Genomic DNA, 17763 nt, shown 5'->3' on the forward strand with positions numbered 1-17763 from the left:
GACCCGCGCAGAGCGCGGCCCCTCCCCACGTTCCGCTTCCGAAGTGTGTCAGCCCGTGTAAACCTCCACGGTGCTTACTACCCTCTGACACAATACACGTTTTATTTGTTAGTTAACCTCAACCAGACTCTCTGCGAGAGGGTTCTCTGGGTTTGCGATGGGACACCGAAAGTGCTGGACCACGCACCCTCTAGGCAACGCCCCTGCCTTGCTCAGGCTCTGACCTGACCCAGCCTCAGTCTGTGACCCCCGGGGCCAAGTACTTCGTTTGGCCCGCCTACGCCGCCGTCTGCACGAGTGCAAGTGGGAATGGCTGGACCGCAAGCGGAGCTGCCCGCATCTGCCCCACTTAAAGATGGCGGCAACACCGCCCCCCTCTCTGGACCCGCGGGCGTCCCCGGAAGTGACCGGCCCGGCCCGGCCTGCACGAACGGAAATACCCGAGCCTAGCCGAAGGAGCCCGATCCCCAAGTCCCATCGCGGGGCAACGCGGGGCGGTGGCGTCGGCGGCTGCGCAGGCGCACAGCGCAGGCCGGGCTGAAAGAGCCGAAGCGGGCAGGCGGCGGAAACATCCGAAGCGGTGGGGCGCCCGAGGCCGTTGCGGACCTCCGCGCCGAAGCCGCTGCTGCCGCGGAAGCCAAGCCTCCTCCAGTACACGGCCGTCGCCACCGCAGCCCCCGCCTCCCTCTTCCGACCCGAGCCGCAACCCCCTCGGGAAGGGAGCGAGTGAACGGGCCAGTGGCGCGGCCTAAGGACCCCGCTTCCGCAGCCGCAGCTGGGCCTGAGGACACCGGAGCGGGCGAGGGGGAGGAGGGAGCGGCGGGTGGGGGCGGGGCCGAGCGGACACGAGAACAGCCGAGTGGGCCCGAGCGCCGCCGAGCGAGCCCGAGGCGCCGGGCCAGGCCGGAGCCGACTACGGGAGCCGACGCGGGCCGCGCGGTGGGCGCGGAGCGGCGCGGCAGGCCGGGCGGGCGGCGGCAGCAGCCAAAGAGGCCGCGGCGGCGGGTCCGAGTGGCGGAGGCGGCAAGGGCGGCGGCGGCGGGGGGCCGGGTGGCCGGGGTCCCGGGCCCCGCAGGGGCGGCAGCGGCGGCGGCGGCAGGATGATCAAGCTGTTCTCGCTGAAGCAGCAGAAGAAGGAGGAGGAGTCGGCGGGCGGCACCAAGGGCAGCAGCAAGAAGGCGTCGGCGGCGCAGCTGCGGATCCAGAAGGGTAAGGAGTCGGGATGGGGGTGGAGGTCGGAGGTCAGGGCCTGGCTTGGGGTAATGCGGTCGCCAGGGGTCAGAGGTGTCAGAAATGGGGGGGCCGCGGATGTGGGGATCGGAGATCAGGGCCTGGGGATTGAGGGATCAGGGTTGGAGTAATAGTCACTGAAGTGGTCAGAGATGCGGGGCCGAGAATGGGGCACTGAAGGTATTTGGAAAGCCAGATGTCTGATATTAGGGACTGAGAATCTGAGAGTGGCAGTGTAGTGGGGGGACCGGGAACTCGAGAGTCTGGGGGGGTCAGACGGGAACCTGGGTGAAAGGCAGAGGAGATATGGATAGTGGGGGCCAAGGATTGAGGATCCGAGTGGGAGATTTAGTGTATTATGCTGGGGTCAGTGGGAATCAGAGTCAGGCGTGGTGAAGTACGTTCTGGGGCCTGGGTTTCGTGGGTCTGGGGGGGGAGGCGTCACATGGCAATTTGGGGTTTAGGGTGACAGGAGGAGGAAGGAGGGACAGTGGGTGCCAGAGATTAGAGATAGGAGTAGGGTTGGGTTTAGACCATGGTGCTGGAGATGCTGGAAATCTTATAGTCAGAACAGTGTAAGGTAGGAGGGCTGGGAACTCACAGATCTGGGGGTCAGATGGGAACCTGGGTTTGGGATGACAGGCAGAAAGAGGAGTATATGGATCGTGGGGACCAGGGATTGCTGGGGGGATGATTTAGGGTGTGGAGGGGGAATAAGGTCTTTGAGTTTGGGCAGATAATTGGGGACTCCTTTAGAAGGTGGGGGTTATGGCCAGGGATCCTGGGTTTGGGGTAGTCAGAGGCTCTTGGAGGGCACATGGGAGTGGGGGTTATTTAGGAGCTGGGTTGGGGGGGACCCAGCTGTTGGGTGCTGCGACTTAGGGCTGTGGATTCAGAAGAGTTGGAACTTACCCTGGGCCAGGAGCTCAAGCACAGTCACAATTGAACATGCGTGTTTGTGGTGTTCTGTAGACCCAGAAGAGCCTGCCTGGAGACTGGGGAGCAGGGAGAGGGTTGGGGGTGTGGCCCACTGCCCAGGCCAGAGCCGGGGTCCTGGAGGAGGCTACGGAGGCTCTGCTGGCACCTGCACCTGCTCTGAGCACCCTCCCCTCTCTCCCTCTTCCTTTCTCTCTGTTTCCCTTTTCTGCGTGAAAACCCAGACATAAACGAGCTGAATCTGCCCAAGACGTGTGACATCAGCTTCTCAGATCCAGACGACCTCCTCAACTTCAAGCTGGTTATCTGTCCTGATGAGGTGAGGGCACACTCAGCTGGACTCCCAGGCACGGCGGGTGGCCCCACCTCAAGTAGGGAGACCTGGTTCCCCTGCCAGGCCTTGCTGGATGGGATCCCAACTCCTCTTTTCTTCCTTCACAGGGCTTCTACAAGAGCGGGAAGTTTGTGTTCAGTTTTAAGGTGAGTCTCGGTGGGCCGGGGTGGCTCCCTGGGCTGAGGAAGCGACAGCTGAGGCCCCGGCCAGGCACTGCTGGGGCACCTATCCACCTCCCCTCTGTTTTCCTGGAGCCAGGTGGGCCAGGGTTACCCGCATGACCCCCCCAAGGTGAAGTGTGAGACGATGGTTTATCACCCCAACATTGACCTCGAGGGCAACGTCTGCCTCAACATCCTCAGGTGAGGGCACGAGCCCTCCACAGCTCTCCCCAGCCCTGCCTGCCAGGCGCCCTTCATGGCCTTGCACTACACCTGTCTCTGTCCATTCCTTACCCCTTGTGGTGTGTGTTCCTCTGTCTCTTCATCTCCACGTTTTCTTCCTCGTGGCTTGACCTTGGCTTTCTCCATGGTCTGTCCTTCTCTGCACCCTCCCACTAGCTTCTCCCATCCGCACTGTCCCATGCCCTGGGCCTGACCTGTCCGGTCCCAGCAGGGCCTGTGGCGGCTGCCCACTCACCAGCCCCTGATCACGATGTTCTCTGCCCACAGAGAGGACTGGAAACCAGTCCTTACGATAAACTCCATAATTTATGGCCTGCAGTATCTCTTCTTGGTGAGTAGGGGCAGGGGCGCTGGGGCTGGGGAAGGTTGGCCTTCTGCCCCTTGGGCTTGTTGACGCCCACCCATACCGGCCACAGGAGCCCAACCCTGAAGACCCACTGAACAAGGAAGCCGCCGAGGTCCTGCAGAACAACCGGAGGCTGTTTGAGCAGAACGTGCAGCGCTCCATGCGGGGTGGCTATATCGGCTCCACCTACTTCGAGCGCTGCCTGAAATAGGGTCGGCGCATACCCACCCCTGCCAGGGCCACCAGCCCCGGCGTCCCCTGCAAATATTTATTGGGGGCCACAGGTGGGGGGGGCATGGGGCAGCCGGTGGGGGAATCCCATGCCCTGACCTGCCACCCCTCCCTGCCACCCGCTCCTAGTTGTTTTTTTTTTAAACCACCATGTGATTGAGGTCGGCGCTGCCTCCCCCGACCTGCTCAGCGATGGGAAATGAATTGGCTTGTCTAGCCCCACGCTGGGTGCTATCCAGCCCCCCTAATCTGGGCTCTGGGGTGGGAGGCCAAGGGTGGCTGGGCACCCGGCACCCCACCCCTGCACCACTGGAGGTCCCGCCAGGCTATTAAAGGGGAATGTTACTGCATGGCCTCTGCCTCTTCCTTTTGTGGGGTGGGAGGGGCAGGTGATGTCCACCAGGGCTCCTGCAGCAAGCGTGGTGGGAGTTGTGTGCTCACAGGTGGCATTAGGGCCCCCCCTCCCGCCCCCGCGTCAGCAGGCTGCCCAGTGCCTGGGGCAGCCCTGGGAGTGGTGAGGGGACCAAGCCCCAGGCCTCGGGCTGGGGGGGATGAATCCCACTCCGGAACAAGGGAGGGGCAGGATCCAGTAACCACAGGCTTCCTGGCCAGTAAGCCAACATCCAAGGAAGTCCGCACCATCTCCTGTTCTGCCCCCTTCTGCCATGGGAGGGCCTGACGAGGAGAACGCTGCCTGGTGCCACCGGGTGCCTGAGGTCCAGAAACATCAGCGAGAGTTCTGGGTCCCTGAGATGAGCTGGGCCCTACGTGGATGACGTGGTGGGGTGCAGGGCCTCCGGGTGGCTGCGCGGAAGGCGCCCGGAAGGGCGCCAACTCCGCAAGGACCAGGACTCCGGCCGTGGCTCGGCTCCCTTAGGGTGGACTTGAACCTGTAGAACACCGAGTCTGCGGCAGGGGAACGGAAGCTGGTGCGCATGCGCCTGGGGCCGGCCTGGTCTCCGGCGCGTGCGCACGCGCGCTCTTGTCCCCGCCCAGCATTCGGGGCGCCGGCGGGACGTGTGACGTCGGGTGGTTTAATCCGGAAACGGCGGCGACCGCCGAGGCGACGGAACCGAGGGGCTGTCGTTGGTGGGCGCTCCGGGGCTCCCAGCGAGAAGAGCGTGAACCGGAAACGGAAGCGAGTCCCTGTCGCAACTCCGGTGAGTGGCCCCTACTGGGGCACGGGCCCTGGGTGGGCGCGTGGGCGGCGGCGTACGAGGGCCTCGCCCCTCCCTGGGACCCGGCCTTATCATCAGGGGGCCCCATGCTGTCTTGCCTTCGGTGCTCAACACCCCGAATGGTCCCACAGGCTTTTCTGAGTGAACAAGGCACCCCAACACTTAGCATCCCTCCCTCTGTACAGGAGTCCGCAACGCCCCCCAACGTTATTCTCCGCACCCAGATTCCCTCAGCGTTTAGGACCCCCGCCCCAAACCGAATTCCATCCATACGCTGTCAGCTTCAGAGCCCCCCCCCATCCACCCTGTTTCTAGCACTCGCGGCCTCCACCTCCTCCTGTCAGGGACCCTCTCAAGTGCCCTGTCCTTGGCGCTCAGGGTTCCAAGTGCCCCCTACCCCCCGTCCGCCCACCCACGGCCATCTCCAGTCTCAGTCTCTCAGTCTCATCTCCACCGCACACGCTAGGGCCTCATCGCAGGGTCTGCAGGAGGAGGTGGAAGCCTTGAACCTCTGTGGGGGCACTGTGATGGAGGAGGGGTTGGGGTGGGCACGTTGTCCCGACTCACGTCCCTGGGGCTACCCAAGTTCCAGACTCCACTCTTTTGGCCTTCCATTCACGCCTTTTCTCCCTGCTCAGCCCTTTCCATTTTGGGAGCCCCCATCTGTCCCTGCCCATACACAGTGTGACCCCAGCTCTGCCTCATGCCCTCGTTTTGGGCCTCACACCACTCTGCAGTAAGGCTTCACACTTGCCCCAGTCCTACCGGTGGGCTTCTGCGGCCATGGACCTGCTGTTTGGGCGCCGGAAGACGCCGGAGGAGCTGCTGCGGCAGAACCAGCGCGCCCTGAACCGCGCCATGCGAGAGCTGGACCGTGAGCGACAGAAGCTAGAGACCCAGGAGAAGAAAATCATTGCAGACATCAAGAAAATGGCCAAGCAGGGCCAAATGGTAAGCTCGATTTGGCACAGCCTGGGACACAGGGCCAGTGCTGTTGCTTGTTCAGACACCGGAGCTGCAGCAAACTGGACAAGCTGAGCACCAACAGGGAGGTGCTTCTAGGGAAATGCAGGGTTGAGTGGGGCTTTCCCTAGTTTCAGGGTCGAAAAGGCTGCCTCTGTGGAGGTGGTATGAGAGGCGAACGTTGAGTAACGGAGAGTGAGCCCGTGAAGATCCAAGTGGCAAGTGTGTCAGGTAGAACAGCAGATGCTCCATGAGGGAGTGATGGGTGAGCTCAGAGGAGTGGATGTGGGCCAGACCACTTGGAATCGTGGGCCACAGTGGGAGCCCACGTGGCATGGGATGCACTGGCCCTGGGGGCCGGTGAGCAGAGATGGGCACAGCCTGAACCGCTGGGGAGCAGCACCTTTGATGGGTGACAGAGTTTTGGCCTGAGCAGCTGGGTTGAGCAGGTGCCATTTCCTGGGATGGGCAAAGCAAGGAAGAGCTCTGGGGAGGAAGTGAAAAGGTGAGGTTTGGATGTGTTTGTGTGTGAATCAGGATTCTGTTCTTGAGGTGAGGGCCTGTGTGAGGCGGAGGGAGACACACATTCTTTGGCCAGGAGGGGAATTCAGGAATGGGCGTTGACTCTATAGACGCGGAGAGAAAAGGACCCCTGAAGGGCGGCCCCACCTTTCTTCCTCTCATTTCTGGATCCGAGGTGAGAAGCCTGCGGAGGAGTCTGCAGTGGTGACCCAAGAGGCCTGAGGGCGAGGGAACAGTCACCGCTGGGAGCAGGCACATAGGGGCCCCTGAACGCCTCATTGGGCATGGTGGAGTGGCAGTGGGCACACTCCCAAGGCTGGCTCCCTGCCATATCTGTCCACTTCTCAGGATGCTGTGCGTATCATGGCAAGAGACCTGGTGCGCACAAGGCGGTACGTGCGTAAGTTTGTGTTGATGCGGGCCAACATCCAGGCTGTGTCCCTCAAGATCCAGACACTCAAGTCTAACAACTCAATGGCACAAGCCATGAAGGGCGTCACCAAGGCCATGGGCACCATGAACAGACAGGTGCGCCACTCCCGATCCCCCTCCCTACCCCTGCTAACCTCAGGGACCAGACTCACCCTCCTCCCACTTCCAGCTGAAGTTGCCCCAGATCCAGAAGATCATGATGGAGTTTGAGCGGCAGGCGGAGATTATGGACATGAAGGAGGAGATGATGAACGATGCCATTGACGATGCCATGGGTGACGAGGACGATGAAGAGGAGAGGTTTGGAGACAGGAGGCGGGGGGGGGTGGGGACGGATGCCTGGCCCTCCGGTCACCTGGCCCTCATAGTTCTCTTTTTTCTACGTAGTGACGCTGTTGTAGCCCAGGTCCTGGACGAGCTGGGGTTGAGCCTGACGGACGAGCTGTCAAGTGAGTGTCCAGACCCTGGGCCCTGTCCTGCACACAGCTCGGCCACCGCGCAGACCCTCCCTCTCCCAGCATTACTCCTTTCCGCAGGGGCTCTCTTCCTAACCCCCCTTCTCTGCAGACCTCCCGTCCACCGGAGGCTCCCTCAGTGTGGCTGCCAGTGGGAAGAAAGCAGAGGCTGCCGCCTCCGCCCTAGTCGATGCAGATGCAGACCTGGAGGAGCGGCTCAAGAACCTTCGAAGGGACTGACTGCACCCCCCGCCCCGTGCCACCCTAGGGAGCCAGCGGAGGGCCCAGCATTTTCATTGTACCTTCTGCAATAAAAGTTGGCCACTAGTCTTGGGCCTGTGTGAGTGGCCTGATGTGAGCCAGGCTGGGTTAGGGAGTCCGGCGACATGGCTGACAGGAGTTGCTCAGGCAGGGCTTGGTAACGTGTGCCAGATTAGTTGAGGTATGAGACAGAGGGCTGGAGTTGTTTTCTCGTTTTGGCGGGAGTGGACAGACCAAGCCCACCCCCGTCTTCAGGGCTTGGGACGTGAAGATGAGCAGCGAACACTGGCCCAGCACCCCCAGGAAGGCCGGCTCCCCAGACATCCCGGTAGCAGCCCAGGCCTGTCCCCCAGGGACACAGTGCCCAACTCCGCTTAGCCCAGCCCACCCAGCTCACTGTGATGAGCTGCTTGTGAGAAACGGTTCCAACCCACTCCAGAAGCTCTCGGGGAGAATGAGCTGCCATGCAGCACCTACCTGGGGGTTCACCCTGCCTGCCCACAGCGTAGCCTGGGTCTGCCTACCTACCGGGTGACCCTCCTACCCACCAGACACTCCCCAGATCGCAAAGGACCCAGGAGGGACGCTGCTCCCCACTCCCTGGACACCCGGGTGGCCGGAGACCAGTGCCCCACCCCCATCTGGCCCAACAGGGTTTGGTGAGGGATCGATAACAGCCAGAGACCAGGCCCCCAGAACCACTGCCCCCACCAACTAAGGCCTGAGTAACGGGTGAAGTTTTTATTAAATCCACAGAAGTAAAAACCATATTGTGAGGGGCTGGGGTATGGGCCACCAAGGAGTGGGAACCAGGCCACCGGAGGGAGGAGAGAGAAGAGGGGTGACAGGACAGAACAGAGAACAGAGCCAGGTTGGAGCGGCTCGGGGGCCGCCCAGCCTCAGGGGCCATCACCAGGGCCACTGGACAGGTCCTGGGCGCTCAGGGCAGCACCAGGCAGGCTCAGCGGCGGGGGCTCCACCAGAACAGCGGAGAACTTGGTGTCACCAAAGGCTTCATTCATGCGAGTCTCAAAGAAGCGCTGCAGGCCAATGATGGACTGCACGTCGGCCTTGTCCTGCCGGGCAAATTGCAGTGGATGGGCCCCAGGTCGCCCACCTCTCTGCCCCCAGCCTCCCCCAGCCTCCCCTCCCCAACCCACCCCCACCCCAACCGGCTCACCTCTGTCAGCTTGTTGAACTGCTTGAACATGCGGCCCACATCCTGGGCAAACTCCTGGGGGGAGCTGTAGGGGGGTGACAACTTCTCCTGCAGACGGGCTCGAATCAGCGTCAAGTCCAGGGTGCCGCCGGGCTGATCCTTCAAGCAGAGGCCACAGGCTGAAGGTGAGGCCAAACAGCCCCTGCACCTCCCACCCTCCCAAGTCCCAGAACTCACCAGGGAGAAGGTGGAGTCAGTAGCCAGCTGGTGCAGGGGCCGGCAGGGCTCATGGCAGAAGAGGGCCAGCAGGACGCGCTCACACTTCTGCAGGCATTACGTGAACGTCAGAGTCATAGGGGACTTGGGGTGCTGCTGGCCAAACCAAGGGAGTGGGCCCCACCCTCACCTGCTGGTTGGCTGGCGAGAGCTTGGCCACCACACCAGTGCTGTCACCCCCGTCCAGGTTTAGGCTGCCATCCTCCTCCTTCAGGTCGGGTAGCACGTGGCAGAGAGAGCAGCTCCACTCCTCCCTGGAGGGAACAGACCGTGAGGGGCTGCACGGGACCTGGCCCAGCCCTCCGCCCCACAGACCCCGCACAGCCTCGCACCCTGGCACATCCTGCAGGGCAGGCAGGTGGCAGTCCAGGTGGAAGCAGAATTCGCACTGGTTGCACATGACCAGGTCACCTGGCTTCTGGCAGACACGGCAGATGGTGGCACTGTCATCCAGGGCACCTGGGCCACCAGCTGGGGCTGAGGTGCCCTCTGGAGCCACCACCTCCAGGCCTGAGCTGGTGCTGCCACTGGGTGAAGCCAGGCGGGGGCCCTCGGCGCCGGGGCCCTCCGCCAGGGCCATCAACACAGGTTTGGTCTCGGGGCCCTCAGCGGCAGCAGGCGGGGCTCCAATGGCAGCCTCTGTTTCTTCCTCCTGCGAGGAGGTGAGGGGTGTTCAGTGGGGTGCCGGCCTGGGCAGTATATCTTCATTTCCCGGCCACAGTCACTTGGGCAGGCTCACCTTGACGATGGCCATGCCAGGCAGGGGCGGGGCGCCAGGGGCCCCGGGGGGCGCAGTCCCAGGCTGTCCAGCAGCAACAGCTGCAGCACCTCGCTCAATGACGATGAGGTTGTAATCCTCAGTGGTGCTGCCTGGGAAGACCTTGAAGACTGGGGGCTGGCTGTCAGCCGTGAGATCCAAGTCCAGGCGTTCGAGGCTCACCCGTGGCACCTTACGCATGAGGCCACTCACCTCGCCATCACTTGAGCGGGACCTGTGGGCGTGGCTTGGTGTGAGCGCCCCGCCCCTACGGCCACCCTGTCCCTATAACCACCAAAGGGCAGCCACACTCACCGCTTCACCCCTGACACGTGGGGCTCTGCACTCGAGTAAGGGTCATCTGCTCGGAACACAGAAAACAGGTTGGGGTGGACATAGGGCACCGCAGCTCTCCCACCTACTGCGGGGGCAGAATCACTCACCTGACCCGAAGCCATAGCCTTCCTGCACCTCCATGGGCTGTGGGCAGAGCAAGTGGACCTCAGTGGACAGGCATCCCATAGGACCCCGTGCCTCTTTCCTCCCACTACGGTCCCCTCCCTGGCTCACCTGGCTACTGCCAGAGCCCTGCTTGCTCAAAGGCCCTGGAGCCCGAGGAGGGGCCATGGGTGCAGGGCCTGTGGAGTTGGTGCCAGGACGTTCTGCCACGATCTTGCCTGCAGTAAAGAAGTAAAACAGTACAAGAAAGTGCAGTGCCTGGGATGGCAGGGTGCAGCAAGAGAAAGACAAAAACCCACCAAAGGCCTCCGCGCTCTTGGTCCAGGCATTGAGGTCCCACTGGAACTTCATCTCACCGTGGGGCTCCACGGGGTCCACGATCATCTTGAGGGCCCGGTGCAGCTGGAAGTAGATCTGGGGGTGGGCGGTACGTGAGCACACGGGCAGTGAACAGGGCTCCAGGGTCTTGGGAGGCGCCTACCTGGAACCCACCACCTGGGTGCCCACCAGCACACACCAGCTTCTTGGAGAGTAGCAGCGCAGTGTTGTTGTCGCTTTCCAGAGCCCATGAGGCAAAGCGCAGGATGTGCTCCTGGTGCTTCTGGATCTTGGTCATGGTCCAGTGCTGGCGCTCCAGGCGCTCCTGCTGCCCCTCAGTCACCTTCTGCAGGTGGAGGGCAGATGGTGTCAGGGAGGACAGAGAGCCCTAGAACCTCTCCCCACCCAGGGAGGCATCAGCAGCCAGCAGAGGGCGCCGAACCCCAGGACGATTCCACTAGAGGCAGAGTGAGCTGCCAACAGAGAAGGACCACGCAGGTGGTACCTGGGCGTCGTTAACCAGCACACGGCCCCGCTTGTTCAGTTCCTTCATGATCTGCAGGATGGCCATCTTAACGTCCACCTGCACGCGCTTCTGTACGTCAGACACTTGGCGGATCCTGGGTGGCAGAGTGGGTGAGGTGAGGGCCACTCAGGCAGGTGCTCACCCGGGGCCACTGCCCCCCACGCTGCCCTGGCACAGCACGGGCATCCACACTTACGAGCTGCGAACCTCCTTGGTGTTCTTCTGCAATGTTGCGTGCTTGTCCCCGAGGCGCTTCACCAGTGAGGCCAGGAGCTTGCGCTGGTTCCTCACAGCGTCCTCCAGGAACTGGTACCTGAGGGCAGATAGAGGTGGGCCCGGGCGCCCAGCACGGGAACAGGCAGCACCCACCCACCAAGCCTCAGGACTCACTGGTGGTCCTTGTGGGCGTTGAGCTGGCAGTCCCGGCAGGTGAGGGTGTCGCAACTCTCGCAAAACAGCACAAGGGGCTCGTGCTTGTGCACGTTGCAATACACCGTGCGCTCACCGTCCCTCGACTTGGCTGGTCCTGGGGAATGGGATCTATGAAGCGGGAGCTCATCCTCACCATCTCCAACTCGAGGAGCAGACAGAGATCGGGGCCTCACTTCCTGCCTGTCCTGCAACCCTGGGCTATCTGCCGGAAGAACCCAGAGGGCCTACAGCAGCGGACAGGGAAGAGCCGAGACCCTTGCTCTCAAAACCCTCTGCCCTCAGCCTGACCAAGAGAACCACACCCCTCTCCTTTCAGCTTCTGGAAGTGACAACTTAAAGCGTTAAGACTGACGGCCTGTGCCAGGAGAGACCTCCCCGCTGTTCCCTCTACTGAAACTTCCTCCAGGTGAACACTCTCTAAGAAAGCTCCTCCACTTCTGAACCCCTGCCCCCACCCGCCACTGGGCTCCCTTTCTCCTCCACTCACAGAAGATTCTGTAGAGCAGGGGAGGAGATTCTGGCTACTGTGGCATCCCAGCACACACAACATTTGCTTTCCGGCTCAGACAAAAAGCAAATCAGGGCTTAAAGAGGCCGTCAGGCACATTTTCCTCATAAGCCATGCCCGGTGACCTCCCCTCTTCTCTGATAAAAGGAGACCACACCGTCTTAACAACCCACGGGGGAACCTGCAAAGCCTTCTCAGGCTGGAGAGATGCAGTATCAGACCAGGACCCTCAGAGAGGTGTCAGGCCCCTGTGCTGGGAAAAGGGTTCTACTGCTCAGAGCAACACCCCCCAAAGACTAATACACCACGGTGACCCCCCACTCCTCCCCAGAGGCTGTTGCCACTAGAAAACCGGGAAAATCCATCGTTCTCTCCTCCCCGATCCCTGTCAGGTCTCGTTACTACACCAGCCCAGCGTGAGACATAGGAACATCTAGATACAAATAAGCCGAGCCTCAGCTCCACTAAATATTGCCTCCTCTTGCACCCTGACCTTTGCCTGGAACCCAGGACCCCCTTGAGACCCCTGCCCTTCTCTCCTGGCTCCTCATGCCCCACAGGAACCACCTCCACCCAACTTTTCCCACCAAAACTGTCCTCTGGGCTGGCGGAGCCACAGCGTGACTACCAAAACGCCACTCATGGGGAGTTCTGGGCCAAAAACCAAGCGCAAGCCCCTCTCCATAGCACTTCCAGCACATTCACAGAAGAGTCTGAAAATACCAAGCTAGGCTGTGAAATATCTGTGACCAATGATAAGAACACTTCCAGCACTCACTGGTCAGTGATAGTCTGATAACCCTACCAGCTTGTTTAAGACACAAGGCCCAAAGACCTCACTTTCCCCTACAGAGGCTTAAAACAGGGGCCAGGGAACCTCTGGTCCAGGAGGTCCCTCACATCATTCCCCAAACACCCTGCATTTCCCTATCCATACATGCCGATCTCTCTACCACTGGAGGCCTATCCCCTGCCTAGGAGGGTTCCCTGATGAGCTTCCTCAAGCTCTCTATACGCCCCCTGCGGCACCATGAGATCCCCTGTGAACTCCCCCCGCTCCCTGCCTGTAGCTTCTCCCCTGCCATTGAACCTGCAGAGACTGCCCACCAGAGCCCCGCCTCCCCCTTTTTGAGTTCTGCCCTCAGGCCCTTCAGTTGGTACCCCGTAGAGAAACTCCCTGAGACCCTTCCCGCATCTGCAACTACCATCGTAAGCAACTGAAGGCATGTACAGGAGAACGGCCAGGGCAGCCCCTGCACGCTGCATACCAGTGGAACGCACAGTGTGGTCCTTGGTGTACTTCACCCGCTGGTGCGCCTCTACGCACGTCTCACACAGCGGCTCAGAGCACTCCACACAGTAGCTGGTGGCTGGGGCGTTATCCTCACAGCTAGTGCAGCACTGCTGGGCAAAAGGAGAGTCATTAGAGACACAACCACCAAACAAATCTGCACTTACAACCAGAAATACGACATGAAGAAAGGTGGAGTCTCTACTTAGCCTAGACAACCTGCCCTAAGCCTTCCACTACGGGGAGAGTAAAGCCTGGAGCTGGCACCACACTCTGGGCTAATGACCCCTACTCATGGCCAGAGACCTCCTGGGGGTTGCTTGGGCAAGACATACCTGATTCGCATCCTGGGAATCGGTGGCAGCCTTGCTGCCACTGTCGCGCATGAAATAATTCTCCACAATATCTTTGGAGAAACACTGCTGCTTACATACGGGACAGTCCACCACTACGAAGAAACAACACCATCGCATGGTGAGCGCATCCCCCCCACTGGGCCCCAACCTCCATCCCCTGCAGAGCCGATCCGACCCTCCCCTCCTGGAGAAAGAACCAAACCCTTCTTTTACCGAACTTTAAACAGTCGCCCCATCTCAGTGCCCGGCCCACAGCCCACTGCCCACACCCGTTCCGGCCACTCTTCGGGTCCCCATCCTCTCGCCCAGGCGACCCCCGCCCTCGTCACGCTGGGAACAGCCCCCCAGCCCCCGAGCTTCGTCGGGATCAAAGGCTGCGAGGTGGGGGAGGGGCCGCCCCCGGCCCCACCGCACTCACCAGCGCTGTCGCCCGCCGCACCTCCGTCCCCCGAGCTGTTGGCGGCGGCAGGCGCCGCGGGCCCGAGGCAGGCGCTGCAGGCCGAGTGCAGGCAGGGTAGCAGGCGCGGTTCCCTCTCGGGCCGCAGGCGCTCCCGGCACACGCCGCAGTGCTCCAGCAGTTCCAGCGCCTCGCCGCCGCCCCCCGCGGGCGACGACGCCGATGCGGACGCCGCCGCCGAGGCCGAAGCCGAGGCCGTGGCCGAGGAGGCGGCGGCGCGCTTCTCGGAGCCCGCCGAGCCCTCGCCCGGGCCCGGGCTGCCGGAGGCGGCCGCCGCCGCCGCTGAGGCCGCCGCCGCCGAGGCCGCCATTCACACGCCGCCGGGGGCGCCCACGGGGGGAGGAGGGGCGCGGGGCCCGCCGCGCAGGCGCAGACGCGCTCGCCGCCAACGGCTGGGCCGCTGCCGCCGCGAGGCCTAGCTCCACCACGCGCCGCCTAGGTCGCCGCCCGCTGCGCGCGGGGCGCTGCCGAGGCCCGGCCGGCCGCTGCCCGCTCTCCTGCCTCCGCCGCCGCCCGCGCTTCCTTCTCAGCGGCGACCGAGACCAGCGCCACGCGGCACGCACACAACCGCTCGACCGCGCGCCCGCTCGCAGAAAGAGCCGCGGTTGGGGGGCGGGACAGAAATAACTGGCGCCGACGCCGTCGCGCACGCGCACTGGGCGCCTCGCGCCCGGGGGCGGGGCCGGGGCGGGCCGAGGCGGGGGAGGCCATGAGTACGCACGCGCCTGAGCGGGCTCCTCCCACCCCCCCCCCCCACCCTCCACCACCCGCAGCGCCGCTCGTGCGGCAGGGGCGGGGTTTCTGCGTCGCCGTCGCCGCAGCCTGGTCCACCGGCCGGGCTCGCGCCCGTTATTGTAGTCACTGCTCCAGGCCGCTTACTCCGCACGCGCCCCGGCAGTCCGTTCTTCCACCTCGATCCCCGCCCCTTTGGCCTCCTGGGGAGGTCTCCAGTTGCTGCGTCGACAAGCGTTCCCTAGAGGGGGCGGGGCCGAGACCTCGGGAAGATGCTGGGCCCAGGGAGAGGGGCGAAGGGTCCCCATCCCGTGGAGGAAGTACTCTTCTAAACCGGGACGCTGACTTTGGGGTTTTAACCTTTTTATTGTTTAACATGAGAAACACTGAAACCTGACTAAATTAAATAGATCCCACGGGGCTCAGAACACCGAGACTGAAATCCCGCCTGGCCCTGCAAGCGCCCCTTGCCATCTTTTAGCCCGCCACTGCGCTGGCCTTGATGCTCTTCAAGCGGGCGGGCTGAACCCCAACAGTGGGGAAATTCTGAGGGGGAAGCAGGGTCTGCGTGGGGCAATCCATCTGTGGGCGGAGGCAGGATCTGTAGGGAGGGGAAGCCTGCCTCAGTGGGGAGCAGCATCTGCGTGCGGGGAGGGTGTACCCGTATGAGGAAGGACGTAGAGTGTCTGGTGAGAATTCTGTCAGATGGGGGAAGCTAGGCCTGGAGGAGGAATCCTATTCGAGAGAAACACGGTCTTTTTGTGGGAATCCTGTCAGAGGGAGAAGCAGAGTCTGTGAGGAGAATCCTGGGGGAGGGGCAGGGTCCGTGGGGAGAGAAGAGTCCTGTCTGAGCTGAGAAGGAGGGAAGCAGGGCCTAAGGCTGGAGCTGGCGGAGGAGGGGTCCTGACGGGGAGGAAAGCAAGATCAGTGAGAGGGGATCCCGTCGGAGGTGGGAGCGGGGCCTGTGGAAGGGGATCCTGTCTGAAGTCACTAGGCACGGAGAATACTTGAGGCATGGGTGCCTTGGAGCCTCTGCCTGGGGTGGGCCTTCGTCCCCGTGCAGGGCTCCTCAGTCCTGCGGTTGCCACTCCAGGGGGAGGCTTGGGCGGCAGCTTTGAGAGGATGCAGAGAATCTGGAGGGCCGGCACGTCCAGCCCCCAGGCCCTACTCCGCCTCCCGCGGGCTCGACCGCGCAAAAGCTTCAGGGGAGCGGGGCGCAGCCTCCCGCCCCCCCAGCTCCCCTAGGCGCCCACACGCGGTGTAGGTGGCGGTGGTGGAAGTGGGTCCGACGCTGCTCCTGTTGCCGCAGGGCCTGGGGGAAACTCGGGCCTATTGTCTCTGCGCCTGCCTTTGTTCCAGCTCGAGTGCGGCCCCCAAATCCGGGCCCCGCCCCTTCTGCCGCCGGAGCGCCCACCCCGCCCGGTCCGCGCGAGGCCCCTCCCCCCACTGATTGGCCCGCCCCGGCTCAGCCCCTCCCCACGAGGCCTGGGCTGCAGACCCTCGCCTCCTTCCTCCGAGAATTGGGAAGGAAAGTTGGTGGCTGGCAGCGCCCAGGTTGAGGTGCGGAATCCTTTAGTGATATTTGTTGAGTACTTTCCACGCCCCCTCCCGCTCTCTGCGCTGGGCCCCGAAATCACCGGGTTGGGTGGGGTAGAGATTATCCATACCTACTCTGCCCCCCCACCCCCGCCCGGGCAGACGCGGGGGTGTCGAGGGCCAGACAGTCACAATAAGTAGGTGATGGTAGAGTGTAGGAGTGGACTTGCCTCGGGGCTGCCCCCAAACACCTGGGGGAAGAACCGTTCAGGGAGAAACAAGTGCAAAGGCCCGGAGGCAGGCAGGCACACCGGGAGGAGTGACAGGAAGAGTGGTGGGAGATGCCTAGAGGTTGCTGGACAGCTTGCTGGGGATGCGTTGGGCCCTCCGGTTCCCCCTGGTATGGTCCCTTCACTAGACCCTGGCAACTGTTCCGGAACAGCATCCGTGCAGGCAGGTTCACCTGGAAATCAGGCTCAGGCAAACTCAGGGAAGCGCAGGGGAGCATCCTGGGACTGGCCGAGCCAGAGTGGGCATACAGGAGGGCAAGGCCAGGCCAGAACCCTCCCTCAGAGGCCCTCTCCAAGGAGCCAGCCCGTCCAGAGGTGAGTGGCAGGACATGGGCACATCTTGACTCTGCCTCCCAGTGGGCCAGTGTCATCTTATACTCTCATCCCCTGTGTTCCTTGTCCACCCTTCACGGCTTCTCACCCTTTCGAATCCTGGACCACTGGAAACTGCCTATATCCTGGCTTTGCGGACAGGGCTCAAGGGGTGAAGCAATGTGTTGGAGGTGCCAGCCAGACCACCACCCCTTGCAGGCACCCGCCTGCAGACAGCCATCCTTACTGCCGCTTCACTTCCCAAACTCCGCGCTTGCTCCCGATTCTCCCTCTGACCTTCAGGTGTCACCCCCAAAGCCACTTCCTGGGGAAGCCTTGTAGCTGCATCACTCTGATCTCTTTCTCCGTCTTCACAGGTTTCATTTGGGAACTAGGCAGTTGTGATAGTTGCACAACATCATGAATGTACTTAATGCCACTGAATTGTATACTTACAAAGCGTTGAAATGGCAATTTTTTTAAAAAATTTTTTTGGCTGCGTTGGGTCTTCGTTGCTGCGCACGGACTTTCTCTAGTTGCGGCGAGCGGGCTTCTCATTGCGGTGGCTTCTCTTATTGCAGAGCACGGGCTCTAGGCACGCGGGCTTCAGTAGTTGTGGCTCGCAGGCTCAGTAGTTGTGGCTCGCTGGTTCTAGAGCGCAGGGTCAGGAGTTGTGGCGCACGGGCTTAGTTGCTCCGAGGCATGTGGGATCTTCCTGGACCAGGGCTTGAACCCGTGTCCCCTGCATTGGCAGGAGGATTTTTAACCACTGCGCCACCAGGGAAGTCCCTGAAATGGAAATTTTATGTGTATTTTAGCACACACATAAAAATCAGATTTTGGTGAGTCTGTCCCTTCTGACCTCTGACCTCACCGCTTGGCTCCAGCCATACAGGCTGACCTGTTGTTCCCACCTCACAGCCTTTGCACTTGCCGTTCCTTCTACCCAGAACGTTCTTCCCACCTCCCTTTCTGGCTGGCTCCTTCTCTTCCTTCACATTTCAACTAGAGAGAATCACAAGGAAGTGAGCTCCAAACTGTTTACAATCACTGCTGCGTCTG

At 62.2% G+C, this 17763-nt stretch overlaps 3 protein-coding genes across 5 annotated transcripts; 2 read left to right on the forward strand and 1 right to left on the reverse strand.

Annotated features, from left to right (window-relative positions):
* The first annotated feature begins 524 nt into the window (after positions 1–524).
* Positions 525–3831, forward strand: UBE2M (ubiquitin conjugating enzyme E2 M). The gene is made up of 6 exons (XM_082436796.1): positions 525–1209; positions 2391–2485; positions 2608–2646; positions 2759–2862; positions 3172–3235; positions 3321–3831. Exons 1-6 carry the CDS (start codon positions 1101–1103, stop codon positions 3459–3461), a joined length of 552 nt encoding a protein of 183 aa, XP_082292922.1. The 5' UTR covers positions 525–1100; the 3' UTR covers positions 3462–3831.
* Positions 3832–4437: 606 nt separating this feature from the next.
* CHMP2A (charged multivesicular body protein 2A) lies at positions 4438–7358 on the forward strand. Of its 2 annotated transcripts, none has more exons than XM_082436719.1 (6): positions 4438–4641; positions 5419–5610; positions 6493–6672; positions 6746–6876; positions 6964–7025; positions 7144–7358. In XM_082436719.1, the coding sequence occupies exons 2-6, from the start codon at positions 5443–5445 to the stop codon at positions 7269–7271; spliced, it is 669 nt and encodes a 222-aa protein (XP_082292845.1). In that variant the 5' UTR covers positions 4438–4641; positions 5419–5442; the 3' UTR covers positions 7272–7358. The 2 variants fall into 2 exon arrangements, with proteins under 2 accessions (XP_082292845.1, XP_082292846.1); XM_082436720.1 differs by having other exon boundaries at positions 4502–4641; positions 5397–5610.
* A 660-nt stretch (positions 7359–8018) lies between these two features.
* Positions 8019–14443, reverse strand: TRIM28 (tripartite motif containing 28). 2 transcript variants are annotated; one of them, XM_082436253.1, is made up of 17 exons: positions 13793–14443; positions 13354–13466; positions 12996–13128; positions 11178–11421; positions 10984–11100; positions 10767–10881; positions 10461–10607; positions 10243–10357; positions 10055–10161; positions 9928–9964; positions 9800–9845; positions 9467–9719; positions 9060–9379; positions 8858–8981; positions 8689–8775; positions 8473–8610; positions 8019–8368 (listed from the first exon to the last, which is right to left on the reverse strand). In XM_082436253.1, the coding sequence occupies exons 1-17, from the start codon at positions 14139–14141 to the stop codon at positions 8192–8194; spliced, it is 2622 nt and encodes an 873-aa protein (XP_082292379.1). In that variant the 5' UTR covers positions 14142–14443; the 3' UTR covers positions 8019–8191. The 2 variants fall into 2 exon arrangements, with proteins under 2 accessions (XP_082292379.1, XP_082292380.1); XM_082436254.1 differs by having other exon boundaries at positions 11178–11313; positions 13793–14441.
* Between the last annotated feature and the right edge of the window lie 3320 nt (positions 14444–17763).

The sequence above is a fragment of the Balaenoptera physalus genome, assembly GCF_965194825.1.
Source record: "Balaenoptera physalus genome assembly, chromosome: 19".
Lineage (NCBI taxonomy): Eukaryota > Metazoa > Chordata > Mammalia > Artiodactyla > Balaenopteridae > Balaenoptera > Balaenoptera physalus.

Excerpts from the sequence above, each read along its gene's own strand:
- CHMP2A (XM_082436719.1), top strand. The coding sequence starts at position 5,443 with ATGGACCTGCTGTTTGGGCGCCGGAAGACGCCGGAGGAGCTGCTGCGG. Across the intron at positions 6,673-6,745 it reads TGGGCACCATGAACAGACAG|CTGAAGTTGCCCCAGATCCA; the intron begins GTGCGCCACTCC and ends TCCCACTTCCAG. Across the intron at positions 6,877-6,963 it reads GAGGACGATGAAGAGGAGAG|TGACGCTGTTGTAGCCCAGG; the intron begins GTTTGGAGACAG and ends TTTTCTACGTAG.
- TRIM28 (XM_082436253.1), bottom strand. The coding sequence starts at position 14,141 with ATGGCGGCCTCGGCGGCGGCGGCCTCAGCGGCGGCGGCGGCCGCCTCC. Across the intron at positions 13,129-13,353 it reads ATTCCCAGGATGCGAATCAG|TGCTGCACTAGCTGTGAGGA; the intron begins GTATGTCTTGCC and ends TTTGCCCAGCAG. Across the intron at positions 10,358-10,460 it reads TGCTACTCTCCAAGAAGCTG|ATCTACTTCCAGCTGCACCG; the intron begins GTGTGTGCTGGT and ends GCCCACCCCCAG.
- UBE2M (XM_082436796.1), top strand. The coding sequence starts at position 1,101 with ATGATCAAGCTGTTCTCGCTGAAGCAGCAGAAGAAGGAGGAGGAGTCG. Across the intron at positions 2,863-3,171 it reads GTCTGCCTCAACATCCTCAG|AGAGGACTGGAAACCAGTCC; the intron begins GTGAGGGCACGA and ends CTCTGCCCACAG. Across the intron at positions 3,236-3,320 it reads GCCTGCAGTATCTCTTCTTG|GAGCCCAACCCTGAAGACCC; the intron begins GTGAGTAGGGGC and ends TACCGGCCACAG.